Raw genomic sequence first — 16,384 nt, forward strand, 5'->3', positions numbered from 1 at the left:
TCATTTTTGCATCCTTTCTGGTTACCCTCGGCCATTTTGGTACAACCAACTCGGAACCTAGTTTGAGAGATGCCGGTGCCACGTATTAAAACACTGTATACAATCGACAGTTTCGACCATCTTTTGAGAAGTGAGTGACGCCACGCACATGCAAGTGACGTCAGCACAGCACAGTGCATACACAGGATGAACATAAACGTGTTACGAGTTTTCTGAAATCCGGATTTGAACTCGGGGCCCATAACATTGAAGCCCGTGCTTTAACCACCAAGTCAGATGCACATGCAAGCAAGCCATTCTCTCCGCGATGCTGATGACTGCTTGAAAGATTTCCAGTAAAAAAAATTTTTCTGTTGGGAAAGAATGCCAGACGGGTGCCTACTTCGAGCAAATTATTACAGGAAGGCTGCCAAAAAAAGTAGGTGTGGTCTAAGAACAATGTGCTGTTGCTAGCTTGTTACTGCTTCTAGCTGAAAATCTTAGATAATGAAGTGTTCATGCTTCTCAACAGGAGTCTGTCGAGGGTAAGTAACTTCTGTGAAGTCACGTCGCCACCTTTTTGGACATCATTTTAGATCTTGACCCTAAATTGATTGCCCTGTAACATCAAAACTTATTCTTGGTTTTCAGTTATCGTAGTTTATTGCTTGGCTAAAGGGACTGACAATCAATTTATATGGTACCTGTTTCGTTTAGTGCAATGGAATTCTTATCACTGGGGGCCGTCTTATCACAGAGCAGTATTGTGTAGAATGCCTCGAAACATATTCTGTCAAAATTTTACGATATGCACAGTCAACAAAGTCGTACACGCAGCACATGCTGCAAACAGTGGTAGGTTAGTGTCATAGTGAATATATACTAGCAAACAAGCGAGGTCCTGTCAGTGTAGCCGTCTGTTGCAGCAGCTCATGCTCTTGTTCTGCGGTGTGCTGCACATTCCATGCACATTTACCGTGGCTTGAGGCAGGTCTTGCGGTCCCCTTGGGTGCTGCGAAGGCAGCACCGCTTCTGAGTGTCAACTCCTTTTACTTGCACAATAAGCACTGAATAAGTGGGGATGCCTAATAATATACAAGATGTAATTTTAAGCTAAGAATTGTGATGCGTCTAGAACAACAGCAGTCTATGTACAACCATCCGAGTGGCTCGTTCGGGTAGTCTTGTTCGCCGGTGACATGACGTGCCGGTTTTTCTTTTTCTCTTTTTATTAATTAATTTATTTATTTATTTTTTTTACTTTCAGTATCGCGAAAAGAATGCTCGATTTCATCGCAATAATGCATGGGCTCTCCACTTCCACCAGTGTATTGTGACACTTTCTGGCTGGTTGTCAATCCCTTTGACGTCGAAGAAATGAACATTGAAGGTTTTAAAAAAATGTCACTTTTGCGGAGTGAAACACAGCTGAGGACGAACATTTTAGAAAAACAAGAAGTAAGCCTATTATTTGATATACATGAATGCGAAGTTGGGGGAGGCTAAAGTCCGCCATGCTCATGGTGGGTCCTCTTTAGCTGCCACGAGTTGTTATTGAGATTTTCTTGTTTTCATCATTTCTTTCACTGCGATAACTGTTAAAGAGCTCGTTCGGCAGAAATTCAGGTGTCGGCATTGTGGTAAGCGAAAATTCGCGATGCAAATAAATAAAAAAAACTTCAGTTTGAGTGGGAATCGTGCCGAGGCCTTCTGCGTGGCAAGCAAGTGCTCTACCATAGAGAGACGCCATTGCTTGGAACTGCTTCCAAAAAAAAAAAAATCCTATACGAATGTCATGTAATGCGAGAAGTCTCCTTAACACATTTAATGTTGCATGGCGGAAGCGGGGAATCGTGCCGGGCATCAAGACTTGTGAATTGCGCGACGAGTGAGGGGACTAGAGGCCCACCCATTAAAAAGCGCTCACATGTTTGATCGTCATCAGCAGCAAAAGCATCAACAAAGCGAGCAGCTGTGTAGGTTCGCGTATTGCCTTACGAATGCGTAGTGGGTACTTCACTGATTTGCAAAAGAAAGAATTATGGCGTATTGGGCACTTGGCAACTGTACTGCATTCTAGGATAGTTTTAAAGGGACACTAAAGAGCAAAACGATTTTTCTCGCGTTTAGTCTTCCACGATACCAAAAACACCACGCTTTCTGCGCGAAGATGCTTAATAAGCGAGAAAACGCACAAAAAGAAAATACAGGTGGCGACGCCACCTTGGAATTCCCGCACCATTTGCCGTGACGTCACATATTTTTGACGGCGCCTGCTTGGGCCTACTTAGTTCCTAATCGGTTAAATCGAAGTACATTGTCCTCTGAGGGGGCCAGAGACTTGACATAACGAGTTTGTGGAAGTTTCGTCGAGCCAGTGGCGCCAAAATACGTTAAAGGCTCTTTGAAGTCTTTTACATCACGAATTACAAAGTTCGGCGCGAAATTTAAAAATGAAACTTTGAACTTGGTTTTCTCCTCTAATAATAAACCTATGGTGGTGAAATAAACTACACAAGAGTTCTCCGAGCACACTTTATCAATCTAAACCAATTCATTGTTTCTCTTTAGTGTCCCTTTAAACTACCATGTTACTCGCACAGACGCTCCTTTCCTTGCGCCATGGTTGAGTTGTCCACCGAGAAGAGAAGCGAGGCTGCCGATTGAGAAGGCGACGTGAATGGTACCCGATTACGCTATTGCGTAATACTCTTAAGGTGAAGCTCAAGTGTCCTCCAATTTCTGGACATGCTTTTGCTCAATAGGCAACACAGAGTCGGCATTCTTTGTGCTTGTGCTGTTCTTGCTGAGGCATGCTACTGTGGTGTAGTGGCCTGGATCAACGCCAGCCCGCCTCAAGATATTCAGTGTACCACTATTTGCATTGTTGAATTGACGTACACATTTGTGAAACTCCAAGTGTAACTGCATGTGAGCTCACAGAGATAGGAAAATTCGTGAACGTGGGGTGTCGCTGGAGCTGACGTTTCGACAAGCGTACTTGTCTTCTTCAAGGCTGCAACTTGTGGTGCAGCCTTGAAGATATCTTTCACAACATGTTGCCAAAGCAGCCCATTAAAACTCTTATTGACATCTTGTGTTTTGCCATGCAGACACTACATCGAAAGGCTGTCTGAGCAGGACTCAGTGTAAACTGGCTTCACTTTGCTCAGTAGGTCATTGGAAAGACCTTCGTTTATGCTTGTACTAGTATCCTGTACCAGGAGCTCTTGTGAACTTGAATGCGCGCACTTTTGACATTTAGAGGGCACAGGCCACGATTCCAAGCAGTTGAATTGCAGTGTGACCTGCCTCATGGCTTGTAGGTGCCCCACATTTGCCCTGATTGCGATACTGTGGTAATGTTGTAATCAGTGTATCAAAACATCCATCAACTACCCTTTTCCTTACAGTCCACAGGCTGTATTTTTCTAGTTTCCTCAAACAGCACTCAACACTCGTTTGTATGCACCCAATACGCTTGAGCTGTCTTACTCCGTACATATCCTTAGCTGCCACATGGCTATTTGATTCGCAGTCTCCGTAAAAATCTACATACTTCGTCGCACATTGTTCCAGACTGCTTGAACATATGGTGCAGTCTTGCCGCCTTCATACTGCCTGCGCTATGAGTTTGGTTGCCTTGGTACTGAGTGTGGTTCATCACCCATTCTTGGGACTCTCAGTTCGTGGAACACTTTGAGTGTTCAAGTGACCTACACTCAGACATTGCTTTTACATCGCTCACCTTTCTTGTGTCCACTGGTATCAAAAACGCAAAACTATTCAAAGAGCAGTGTACATGCTTGCCATGTACACTACTTGCCATCGCTTGACATCCTACATACTCCGCTGCCGACAACCTGACACACTTAAAGCGGCTTTGACATAAAATATTCAAGCTCGAGATGGGTCCTTCATTCGATTGTTCGGTATCCATAAGTATTTTTGACAAAGTTTGAATGGCGTTCGTAACCTGAAAGTTATTTTATTTCGAGGGCAAAGAGCGTACGAAAGCTTAAAGGGGCTTTCATCATCCTGCGACATTGACACTACTGTGACGTGTTCGGTGTGGCGCATACCATCCTGAGTGACGATGCACTAGTAGCGATGACGTCGACGATTCGAATGTTTTTATCGTGGCGCCGATGCCTGGAAACGCTCTCACTCTTCATGCCTGATCTTCGTCGCGCCACTTTGAACGATTTCATGAAATTACAGGACGCAAACCACCAAGAAAAGACAGGCGAAAGGAAACAGCATGATTCGACGCGTTTTCTTCAGTCAGCATGTCAGAGAATTGCGTTGTTGGAAGCGTGGAAAAAGCGGAATGAGTGTGTCGTTTCATTACACGTGAGGTACACGCCAACACAATGACAAGCTATCTAAGTGGAGTAGCATATAGATAAATATCATCGCTAACAAGTAACGCAGGTAGCGTTAATAGTGAATTTTAGTTCTTCCGTAGACTTCGTTGCGCTAGCGTAATACCTGGTTACTGCAGCCCTAACCGTGAGAGGCCGATAGGTGGGGCCGTCTGGCGGCGCAAAGAAGAACTTTGCAAGCACAGAATTGGTATTGTAGAAACCTAACGTATTCTATTTCTCCGCTGGTGTGCATTCGCTATACCGATATTCCATAGATCCCTTTGCGTATACCGGAATATGCCGTGCAGGTTAAAATTCTCTAATGTAGCTAATTGAGACACACCAGCGAGCATGGCCCAAGTGTGCGTCCCCGGGCACCTCCTCGTTGCTGCTTGGAACGGCGTTCATTTTTAATCGCCTATTTGCAAAGCGTCGAAGCGAAAATAATTCGCGACGTCGCGAATCGTGGCGATTCAAAGTTCCTGAATGTCGTCTTCAACACTAGTCAACAGTTCTGACAGCGATGCTGGTGACAAGGCAAGGCTGAACGTGCGCGTCTAGCAGACGAAATGTTAGCTGAGCAGCTGAGCCCCACATCACTCCTTTCTGTAAACAAGTGGTCAGCTGGGGCGCTGTCTGGAGGTGGCGCTGCCGGCATTAGAAAATGGCGGGCTTGCCGGCTGTTTTGAATCGTGCTATATACCGGTGAACTAAATCAATGAAACAGATAGTTATTCATCCCTCAGTGGCATTTTGGGTCGCGAATCGCTACTAGGGGGTCGATAACTAGTTGTGGATGCAAAAATCTTGACATGCGTAAATTTGATGTCAGTGCTCCTTTAACTCTTTCGCTACCGCGCCTATTCAAATCGTTCAATTTGAACGATACCTTTCAAGTTCGAATTCTCGCGCTGTCGCGCAGTTTACGGGCGCCTAACGCCATCTAGGTAAGAAAGTGGGAAACACACGAAGGGACCTGCGATGTTTTGCTTGTTTTTTGCTACGGGGAAGTTTTCTCTCGCCGCGATAAGTTTCGGGTTGCTGCGCGAGCGCGTCGATCATGGCGTCATCATCGCGCGTAGACGCTCCCAAAAGACGACGCGTTTCTCGCGAATCCAGCGCATCAACAGTGGATTTTGAGGATATAATTAGCAGCAGTGAGTCTGGAGAAGATGTTGACTCATCAGATTTTAGCACCGATGACGAGGATGCTTCAAGTCAAGCCGCAACTTCCGACAGGTGAGTGTTTGCTGTATGCGAGGCGCACACTTTCTGGACTAATTAGTGGTTACGAGTGGCGGAGCGTGTACTCACAGCAATTTTACTTATTTTCAGGGTCTCAACGTCCTACGGACATGATTCCTTGCCGGCATCTGTCAAGCGTGTGCAGTTTCTGCCGAGACGAAACCCGGGGGTCGAAGTCGGCGGCGCGCTCCGGAGTAACGCACGGCGCTTCGTCCGGGCCGTCGATTTCTTCCAGTTGTTTTTTACCACGCAGCTGATCAGCATGATCTGCGATTACACGAACAAATATGCGTGGATGCATATTTTAGAGAGGCAGACATACGCGGAAAGAGACGGTTCGTGGAGGAACTTCAGTCCCGATGAAGTGATGAAGTGCATTGGAATCCTCATTTACATGGGAATTGTTGAGTTGCCTCGCCTTCATCTGTATTGGAACACCTCAGAGCTATTTTCGGGCCTCATTCCTCCGAAGATTATGCCGAGGAGCCGTTTCTTTGCGTTCCTTGCCTTTCTAAGGGTCATGGACTCGGAGCAGACAGACCCCGTCCGCGATGGCAAGCTGCACAGGATAGCAAACCTACTGCAGCACATCAATGTCGTGTCTTCTCAGCTTTTTCAGCCGTACCGAAACTTGTGTGTGGACGAGAGAATGGTGAAGTCTAAGGGAAGATCGGGAATCCGTCAGTATATGCGTGACAAGGGGGTCAAATGGGGGTACAAACTCTGGGTCCTTGCAGACTCAAGGACCGGCTACACTGTCCAATTCAGTGTTTACACCGGGAAGAGGGAAGCGCCCAGCTCAAAGGGACTCGCCTATGATGTTGTAACGCGCCTATGCGAGTCTTACTTAGATCAAGGATACATCATCTACCTGGATAACTTCTACACTTCCACGTCTCTGTTTGTACACCTACTTGAGCGGAAAACTCTGTCTTGCGGAACAACGCACAAAGATCGCCGCGGATTCCCCTCCCAGCTGAAAGATACCACCTGGGAGAAAAGAGCAGCTCGAGGAGACGTTCGCTGGATGCGCTGCAGTGACGTGCTGTACCTACAGTGGAAAGACAAGCGCGCTGTAAACTTGATGAGCACAGCACACACAGCTAACAAACACGTAATTGCAACGCGAAAAGTGAAGAGGGCAGACAGATGGACCAAGATTCCCGTCAGGAAGCCGCTCTTGATAGAAGAGTACAACAAGGGCATGCTTGGTGTTGATAAGTCGGATCAACTCATTGCTTCCTATAACGTGTTGATGAAATGTGTGAGATGGTGGAAGACGCTGTTTTTTCACTGCATCGACATTGCCATCGTGAATAGTTTTATTCTTTTTGAGACACACCGGAGGGATCACCCTGAAATAGATGAACTGTCAAGAAAGACCGGCTTTGACCAGCTCGCATTTCGAATTGAGCTGATCAACCAGATTCTGGGCACGGGCGAAAGACATGTCCCCCCTCCTCCACCTCCACAAAAGTCGGAACACAAGCCCCAGGTGCAACAAAAACGCCGAAATTGCAAGCTGTGCTACGAGAAGCAAAAGACACAGATGAAAACAGCAGTTTTGTGTCAGCCATGCGGGGTCTATCTTTGTTTCATCCCGACGAGGGACTGCTTTCGAGAATGGCACGAGACGCACCCTCACTAACTTTCTTTTTTGTGGGAAGAACAGTTTTCAACACTAACTTTTGAAACTTGTACAACCTTTTTGCAAGATAAGAATCTACAAATTGTATATCTTGAATTTCTTTTAACCTTATTATTTTGTAAGTTATCCTCCTTTTTAAAGTGTTAAACGTATAATCACTGTGTAAACTTTTCTTTATAAACATTTTTTCATTAATATGTGTATTAAATATATGTACAACATTTACGTTATTGGGTAGAGCGTTCTTTTAGCTACATTTTGGTACCAAACAATGTAAATAAGGCGTTAGTATCTAGCCGGGAAAAAATTTTTTTCACACCTATTGAAAACGGCCCCTTTTCCCGCGGTAGCGAAAGAGTTAAGCAGTAGTGTCCATTATTTACTTTGATACAATATTTCTGGCAGCCTTAAGAGTTCAGAAGATGCTTTGTCGTAGGCAGAATGCCAAAACGGCGGCAGCATGTTCATAACCTTCTAAAATGTCTCTGCACCTGTATGTCCTTTGCCTACTGGGTACATAGCGTAGACATGCCTAACGTTTTCTGCTCTGGGTACTCCTTTGTTTTTATAGGCAAAACAAATATTCATAGCCACGTACGTAACATACAGCAACGTATGCGAAACTTACCCCTTATTGCGAATGCTCCTCCAGCTTCTGTGAAATGTTTTTGCATTCTGGGCACGCAGCCCACCATGGTAGCTTAGTACGTAAGGTGTCATGCAGCTAAGCTCGAAGGTGAGGGTTCAATCCTCTGCACTTGAATGGGAGTGAAAGGCAAAGAACACCCATGTGCTTAGATTTAGGTGCACATTAAAGAACCCCAGGTGGTGAAAATTAATCCGGAGTACCCACTACGGCATGCCTCGTAATCATGTCATGGTTTTGGCACCTAAAACCCCAGGAATTATTATTCTGGACATGCCAGCAAAGGAAAGACTGGGGACAGAATCTCGACATCTAGGTTCCTCTTCCCATGTATTCAGATCCTTCCTGTGAAACTTGCGTTCTCCAAATGGGCCCACTTGTTCAAACAGCCATATCCACTTAACCTTGTGGTAGATTTATTTGTTGTGTGCCGACTGCCAAAGAACTTGCATTTCAGCTATCGTTTCGCTCTGTAGTTAGCCATAGCTTCTTGCCAAGTGCAAAAATGCCCATGCACTTGATTTAGTTTCACCTTAACAAATTCATGTTAAAGAGATAGAGCGTGCAAACACGGACACGAGAGAAGTCAAGACACCAAAATGTCTTAACTAATCTCTTGTCAGTGTTTGCACGCCCTGTCTCTTTAACATGAATACTTACCAACTAGCTTAGTTCTGTTATTTTTTAACAAATTCCTAGGTGGTTACAAGTAATCCAGTCTCTCATGTTCTGGCTTATAGTAGTCATGTCTTAGATTTTGTTTTATGCTTGTGTACATGTTTTATTAGAGCAGTGCCAGAAATCTGCATGATATGGAATACTAATTTTTGAGTATTGAACAGTAGGTTTTTACATTATATATAGTTGGTACGCAAAAGTCGTTGTGGTTTAGCTTGTAGTGTGGCTACCTAAGGAACATAACCTGCTCCACAATGCAACTTCTTGTTTTTATGCTTGTTATCACATGAGGATGGAATATATTTTGAATTTGAGTGCAGTTCACTAGTCAGTCTATTGGTTGACTAAACCAAATGGGGCAGCATTCATTGGCGAATTTTTGAATATTTGCGCACCCCTAGAGCTTAAAGTAGGGGTTGTGTGGCCAAGCAAAAGACCACTAGTTTGCATCAGTTTCACGTTTTTGTGAAGGCATTGGCATTTCTTTGTTGTAAAGGTGGTGCACATATGACTGTGGTACCTCATCAGTTGTTTGCAACATGGGCCGAGAAAGCTAACCAGCAGGCGTACTGTATAACCATCCGTTTAATTTTAACTATTTCTTGGCATTGGATGTTGGGTTATTCAATGATACCATTGTCTCCTTATACAGTTGCATAGAATGGACCTTCATACTTGGCGTGTCAGTTTGAGGGCTGAAACTCGTCACACTATTTCAGATTTTCTTGCTTGTTTATTTACAGTACTTCAAAGGCCCCAGTGAAGGGAGTTTTACATGAGGGGGTGGACTGTTACAACAGGGTTAAATGTGAAGAGACTTGATCGCTGCTTTGAAGTATGCGATACTGGAGCGGTGCTCAACATCAGGAGGGAGGGCAAAGATAGTGTTCATGCTAGCCTTTTCCTACTCTAACATCGCCAGTTTAGCCTGCGTTGATGAACAGCTTCTCGTGCTATACACGCTCTCATCGCCTCGGCCCAATCACGTGCCGTCATGTTCGGGCAAGGCGCGACATTTGCATCTGTCGAGCGTTTGGCGCAAAGACGTCTGTCAGCCGCATATGTAACGTGCGGGGTTTTTTCTGCACTATAAATACTCGCGCGTGCCAGCTTGTTTCCGCTCTTCACTGGCAGCGTTTCCGGGCCGTACCGATAATGACCTTGGAGGTCGCCGCGGGCGGCCCGAGAGCAAGGTGTGCGCCGGAGGCGTTCTTCCTTCGCCTCGGGGGGAGGCACGCGGGGCTTCGGGGGGCACCTCTGGCCGGACGAACGCGTGGCGGCGGCGCACGAAAGCGGGACGCGACACCTCTCCTTCCTTTGGCGAAGAGCGGTTTCCGTCTCGACCTCGCACGGGGCTGCCGTCCCCTAAGTTTCGGTTTTCGCGCCCAAGTTTGACTGGCCTTCGATGGGAGCGCTTGTGCCGCTCTGTGGTCTCTCGTCGCATGGGGCTTACGAGTGGCGCAAGTGTGTGTGGCCCGCACGCTAGCTGGCGACCCTGTTGCGCCTATACCTCGTGGCGGTGTCTCGAAGCCCTCTCGTGTGGTGGGCATAGCGCGTTTTGTCGGTCAGCCGTTTGTTGCGGAAGTGCGACGGAGGAGCAGCTCGCTCGTCCCGCGGACGAGGCGGAGGGCTGCCGCCGCGGCGTTGGGAGCGGGCGCAGCGGGAGAAGGGGTCGTCGCGAGGAGGAGGAGGAGGCGTTGCCAGGGGCGACGTCAGCGCCGCGGTCCGTCCGTGCCGCAGCGGCGGCCGTCGGGAGAGCCGTGGCTCCGGAGTCCGCCGCGGTCCCGGGCCATGGTCGAGCCCTACGTCGGAGGCGCCCTGCACCCCGCAGCCTGGGACTGGCCGCCGGGGGCCCCGCTCTGCTGTGCCGCGTACAGCCCGCGCTGCTTCATCATCCAGAAGGTGCGCAGTCAGCCCCGTTCTCTCGGCGCGGCCCCCGCGGCCGGCGGGCCGCGCTACCAGATGGTTCGCCAGCGCCGGCCTCCAGCCGACGCTGGATGGCGTGGAAACGCGGTCGCCGCGTTGTGCCCCACGATCGGTTCATGCCGCCGGAATCCGCTCGTGCCGCGTGCACTAGGGCCACGGAGGGACTGCCGCCGCGGCTGGGGGGTCCCACATTAAACCCCCCTTCCGTCCCCTTCCTCCCCCCCTCTGCCATGCAGCCGACAGTGCTCCCGTATGTGCCCGCATAGCGCGACTCCGGCCCGATCAACAGGTGGTGTTCTCGCGCTGCGCGACGTGTGGCTTGTGCGTCTTTTTCCTCGGGCCAGTTTGGTTTATTTTGGTGCTACACGCTCGGTCGCCCCGAGCGGCCCGTATACTGTGTGCGTATGTGCGTGCTCTTGGGGTAGCGTCACCATCGTGGTCGCCGGCGCAGATTGTCGTGGGCGTGTGTGTGTATTTATTTCGTGAAGCGTGGATGCGGCTGTTGTTTGCTGTGTTGTCCTGTAACGCGTACACATCGTGATCTCGTAAAGCGCGCGGCCCTGCAGTAAGCGGCGAGCTTTCTCCACCTTACGTCTCTCCTCTCGTGTTTCGATTCTTTACTTTTAGCGCCGCGCGCTCGTAGCGTCGAGAAACCGTAGACGTGGCGGCGACCGTGTCGCCTCCATAGTCTGTTGCATTTCGCCCGCGTGCTTCGCGCATGCTACTCCTGGCGGTGTCCATGTTGACCTATTCCACTCCCTCATGCCTGACTATTTCTGTTGACTGCCTGACCACCAGTTCATTCTTCGCGCCGCAACCGATCATTTTCCTTCCCACCTGTCTGGCGTTCGCGCTGCTGGAGTATTTGTGATATTTTGTTTGTGTCCTTGGTGAGGGGGGGCGGTTACCCGACGATCATTCTCGGCTCGGCTCGCTGCCCTATCGCGCGCACCTTGATCCGCGTTATAGTCTGTCGTTTTCCCTCTGTTTTGATTTCTCCCTTTGTTTTTTCTTCGCATTTTTACAGAATTCCGGCAGTGCCGCATCGGATCGCATGTATTTGGACAAGTACATTGACGTAAGTTTGGCAGCTGTCAGTTAGAGACTTACCATTTTGTCACGTTTAACGCGGCTTCCGATATACGTTTTCGTGGGCGCGATTTTTTTTTTTTTTAGGCGAGTTCGAACCCTTGTTACTGGTGTTTGTTGATACTTTCGCGGCGGGACGCCGTTTCGATGCCATGTAGTCGACGTCTTTGTCATTTTGATTCAGCGCAGCCGGCTTCGTTTTAAAAATGGCGCATAGCCAGCCCGCTCTTGTTCTGGTCATTCTTCCTCGTTGGGGAACGGTTCGCTGTTGGCGCCGACCTCTATCACTGCGCTATACTATTTGCAGCTTGGTTCGTGTTGTTCGTCAGCCGTTGGAGCAGCTGGCAGCGCTCTGAATGGTCAATGCGGGACGCAGTGCGTTGACCGAGCCACAATGGGACGACCGAATTCTGCAGGCTGTCGCGAAGGTTTGGCTCTCGAAGCGACGCGTGACCGGGTCCACTTTAAACTTGAGTTGACAAAGAGCACTAGGCCAAGGGCTTTATTTCTGAAACGATCTTGTTCTAAACATCGTTAAAGAACCTAAACGTGTTTGAAATTATTCTTGTTTATTTCGTTCTACGATGTCCACAGTAGCCCAGGCATTTGTTTGCCTTAGGGATCGCCTCAGTTATGAAACACGTTGCGGTCTTTGCCTTTGTAATGAGACGCGAAATATTGCCGTTGCGAATTTCGTGACGACAAATTTGGATGGCCTATTTCTCTGTCTGATTCGCCTACCGTATTTGTGCAGAGAAAGCTGTCGCATGCCTCGTAATTTGCGTCGTTGAACTGGCTGTCTCTGCACAAGCAAAAAAAAAAAAAAAAAGTTGAATACCCGTTCTTTCTGAAACGCCGTGATATTGCCACTTCGCCATCGTGACGCTGCGCGACGAGAGACCGATTATGTAGGCAGGAACAGCAGCGTTGGCGACATCACCTCGCGACGCCGTATTCGACTGTTGCGTTTTAACGGAGCCTCATTGCTTGCCTCCACTCTTTGCTGCCGTTTCATGTGCGCGAAGAACTCAACGTGGCCGATACATTTACAGTGACAAATGCGAACGTTGTCGCTCATTGTAGAAAACTTAGCCGTGATCTCAAAACCACCATCGTTATGTTTGTGTGCGTTCCTTATTGAATTGACTCGCAGCAGTATAAAAAATGTTGCGGGAGTCCAGGGGAAGAAAGGCTTGGTTAAGACAGCTTTATAGTGTCTTGGACACCCTACACAAACGTCAGCATAATGGTGGTTACAACAAAAAAAAAATAACAAATTTACATACGCAGTGCATTATATCGTGGGGATTAAGGGTTTTAGCTCGCTAGTAGATCGATATAAAATTTTGGTATACATTTGACACCTTGTCAAGTTGAGTGTTCTTTGTAGATATATTTGGCGCTTTGTAAAGTTTCTGGTTGTTTTGTGGATACATAGACGTTTCGGCTTGCGACGACAGCGCGTGTTCTGCGGGTGACCGTCGGCGCGTCCCTGCTGAAAGGTGGAGTCCGGCTAAAGAAACACGAGGAAGTTTTAGTATTCCGTGTACAGGCGAGCCTAGCCAGCCTGCGCGATGCATGACCAACTTGCATGCGACCGTTGGTGACGCATGCGCAGTTGACGCCTCGTGCGGGCGCCCCACTGTTGCTGCGCTTCTGCCCTGGCCCGAGGCGGCGATCCGCACGAGCTTCCGGCGGACAGCCCGTACTAGTTTTGTTATTTTTTTTTTTTCCTGGACAAGAAGCGACGCGTCGGGAACGTCTCAAGATGTTAAGAGTCGTAGTACTAAAAGCGAAGAGAAATAGAGAGGAGGGGGGTAATACGAGCGACCTCATTTTCCCCGAGATTGCGAGTTAAGGAGAGCGCAGTTTAATTGTCAAGATTCTGGCCTCATCGGTGTAGTCGCGGGTGCGGAAATAACCGGGCACGTTTTTCTTTCCGTTCTGTTTGGCGCAGCGAGAGAAAATCCAGTCCAGCCCGAAACGAGCACGAATCTTGGGGAGTGCGGCTTATAAGGATTTCCGATTACTCGTTCGCCCGCCTCGCTTTCGCCGCTCGAGGCAGTGTCGCCGGCTCGAGCCTGTTGGCGTCACTTTCATATTTCTTTTGTCCCGACATGTGCGCCGCGCGTTAAGCGAGCAAAGAAAGAACAAAAGACCAGAGCCGCACTTCGGCCAGCCGGCCCGGCAGTGTACTTGTGGTCACTTTGTAAGTCGTGACGGGAATCTGCCGCGGTAGCTCAATGGCTACGGACCGCTAGGTCGTGCGTTAGATACCAGTGTTATCAGAATGTAGAGCAAAAGTTCGTCTACCGTGCACCTGTATGGTAAGTGCACTTGAAGGACCAGTTAGTCATCAGAGGAAAAAACTTTTTCTCGGGTATTAGTAACGTCGAAATACCATGCCGCACGAAGACGCTTTTTAGACAGCGAGAAAACGGGCAAAGGGAAAGTACAGGAGGCGACGCCGCCGCGCCAGCTCGCCGTGACGTCATTGATTTTGACGGTGTCCGTTAAGTCCTGTACATTGTCCCGGGCGCATGTCTTGCGGCCGGCGCTTGGATGACGTCGATGATGTCGGAGAGCACTCGCCCTTCGCCGGCGTTCTTTGTCGGTAAAAATGAATTACGTTGTGTTTAAGTCTTAATATAGCATATTTCAGGAGATCGTATTATAACTAGTGTGGCCGAAACTACATATACGAAAAAAAAAAAACATTGAAATCCATAATGTAACAGGCATTCATGTGCTGAAGTTTCGCCGCGATATTACAAAAAAAAAAATATTTGACCTTCATTGATGGATAAGGTAACGACAATGCAGTTTCCAAAGCGTAACATCAGTTCAAACCGATGTCGTGCTTCACTTTGGGGTTCACCTAATTTTAAAACTCCAGGTGTCTGACTAGGGTAAAACCGCAACCCTCGTCCGTCTACGGCGTCTCGCTTTCGTAAACCGCCGCATTGTTTCGGGACGTTGAAAACCTCAACAGTTTCAAAAAGCGCGAGCGATGGCGCGATTCCGGAGGGAGCCTGCCTCGGCGATGGTGTGTGTGTGTGTGTGTACACGCATTGCGCGCGCCTGACGCAAATGCGGAAGTGACGTTGCAGCTGATCAAACGCTCGGCTGTCCGCGCACGCGATGAAGGCCGTTACACATGCATTGCGTTTCCTCGTTTTTTCCTCCTGCTTACCTTCTCTCGTTTCAGTGAAGCCGTGTAATGCAAAATCCCTTTCATTCATGGTTGTCTCATTATCATCATCATCGTCACCCTGTTTGCGTCTGCTGCTGGGGAAAGCCTACCCCAACGATCTCGATTTCACCGTGTCTTACGCGAGCATATTCCACTTCATGTCCGCAAACCTTTTTTTTCTTTTTGTAATTTTATCTTCTCGACAGCGCTTCCCGGCCCTTGGAAGCCACGTCCGTCGCTCAAACTGACCACCGGTCATCTGTCCTCTTTCTTTTTCTCCTATTGTCAACCCGAATATCGGCTACCCCTGTTCGTTCTGCGGCCCGTTCCGCTGTCTTCCCGTCTCCTAATGCTGCCTCTGTCGTTTTTCATTCCATCATACGCTCCTGCAGTCGTTACTTGCTTCTCGAGTTTCTGCCTCAGATGTTAGTGCCGGCATATGGGACCGCAACTTGCTTTTCAGAGACCCGGCCGTAGGCGATGAGCTGACAAACAAATCTTAAACGTAGGGCAGAATGTTAAACGTAACACTGCTCAGCCACAAATGATGTCGTACGTCGCCTTGGTACACAGAGTAATGCTATAAAGAAACTATAACGCTATAGCGAAAATAGAGGTACGCTACCAGGCTCTGCGATCGGTTGGGTATGTTGCTCTGGTTCGCTGCTCCTAAACGTTCCTCGATGTATCACTAGGCCATCTGTAGTCGCCGTGGAGCGCACTTTCAACATTTTCGTAATATAGCGTGTCATCGATAGATCAATACCAGTAATTGGCTCATGTTGAAGGTATGTCATCCCATGGTATTCTTTCGACCACTTTGTGTGGCTGGCTACGATGTCGACAAGCGCAGACCTATTTCAGCGTGTCTCGAGTTGAGTTTTTTTTTTTCTCAGCTACCGCATTTACTCGCTAACTGCCCGCGCTGCCTAATGTTGCCTATCCACTGTTATATCAACATTGTATTCATTCAGTATCAATCCAGTGATGGCATACATGCCACGTTATTTGGAAATGAACGTACACAAGATTAACGAACAAAGCAATTCGTTTAATCGTGTGTACGCTCATTTTCAGCTATGTCTTCGGGTTCCGCATGCAACTTTTTCATATATATTTATAATATACAGTGAAACCTCGGTGATACGATCACGGCTCATACGAATTTCTGGGTGATGCGAATTTTTCTTTCGTCCCGGCCAAGGCCCATTGGCCTGCAGTGTAATGGAGTACGGTTGTTGCGAACAGATTTTCACCCCGCGACGTTTGATACGAACGTACGCTACCGCGCAGTTGCGAAGAGCTGCTGTCCGCTCTGTCGCGGAAGACGCGCCAAGCACGTGCGGGCGCAGAAACGCAAGCACGGGCATGCGCGCCGCGCCGCCAATTCGCCAAAATCACGATGTAAGAAAAATACTTTTCTTACACAATGATCACAATAAAATATTCAGTAACGCGTCGTAGCCTCCGAGATTGTGTGCGCGAATCTTGGAGACCCTAATGTGCCGCCGTGTATTTTCGCGTTTAGATTACAAGTCATGTCCTCCATGCAAGCAATGTCCTTGTGCATATGAAAGGCGGACGAGAACCGAAAGAAGAATCTCTGGAAAAAC

At 48.3% G+C, this 16,384-nt stretch overlaps 1 protein-coding gene across 9 annotated transcripts in view; it reads left to right on the plus strand.

Annotated features, from left to right (window-relative positions):
* The window catches only part of LOC119387998 (la-related protein 4B), an 87,146-nt gene that overhangs the window by 6,348 nt on the left and 64,414 nt on the right, over positions 1-16,384 (plus strand). For 2 of the 9 annotated variants that reach the window (XM_037655595.2, XM_037655596.2), the window contains exons 1-2: positions 10,303-10,465; positions 11,517-11,567. The exons of 2 other annotated variants lie outside the window; for them this stretch is intronic. In XM_037655595.2, coding sequence (XP_037511523.1) covers positions 10,355-10,465; positions 11,517-11,567 — 162 coding nt within the window. In that variant the 5' untranslated portion in view covers positions 10,303-10,354. Of the gene's footprint in view, positions 1-10,300; positions 10,466-11,516; positions 11,568-16,384 lie in introns of those variants that run through there. 5 more of the 9 variants (XM_037655598.2, XM_037655599.2, XM_049413779.1 and 2 more) reach the window with 4 other exon arrangements.

The sequence above is a fragment of the Rhipicephalus sanguineus genome, chromosome 3, assembly GCF_013339695.2.
Source record: "Rhipicephalus sanguineus isolate Rsan-2018 chromosome 3, BIME_Rsan_1.4, whole genome shotgun sequence".
NCBI classification, from domain to species: Eukaryota; Metazoa; Arthropoda; class Arachnida; order Ixodida; family Ixodidae; genus Rhipicephalus; species Rhipicephalus sanguineus.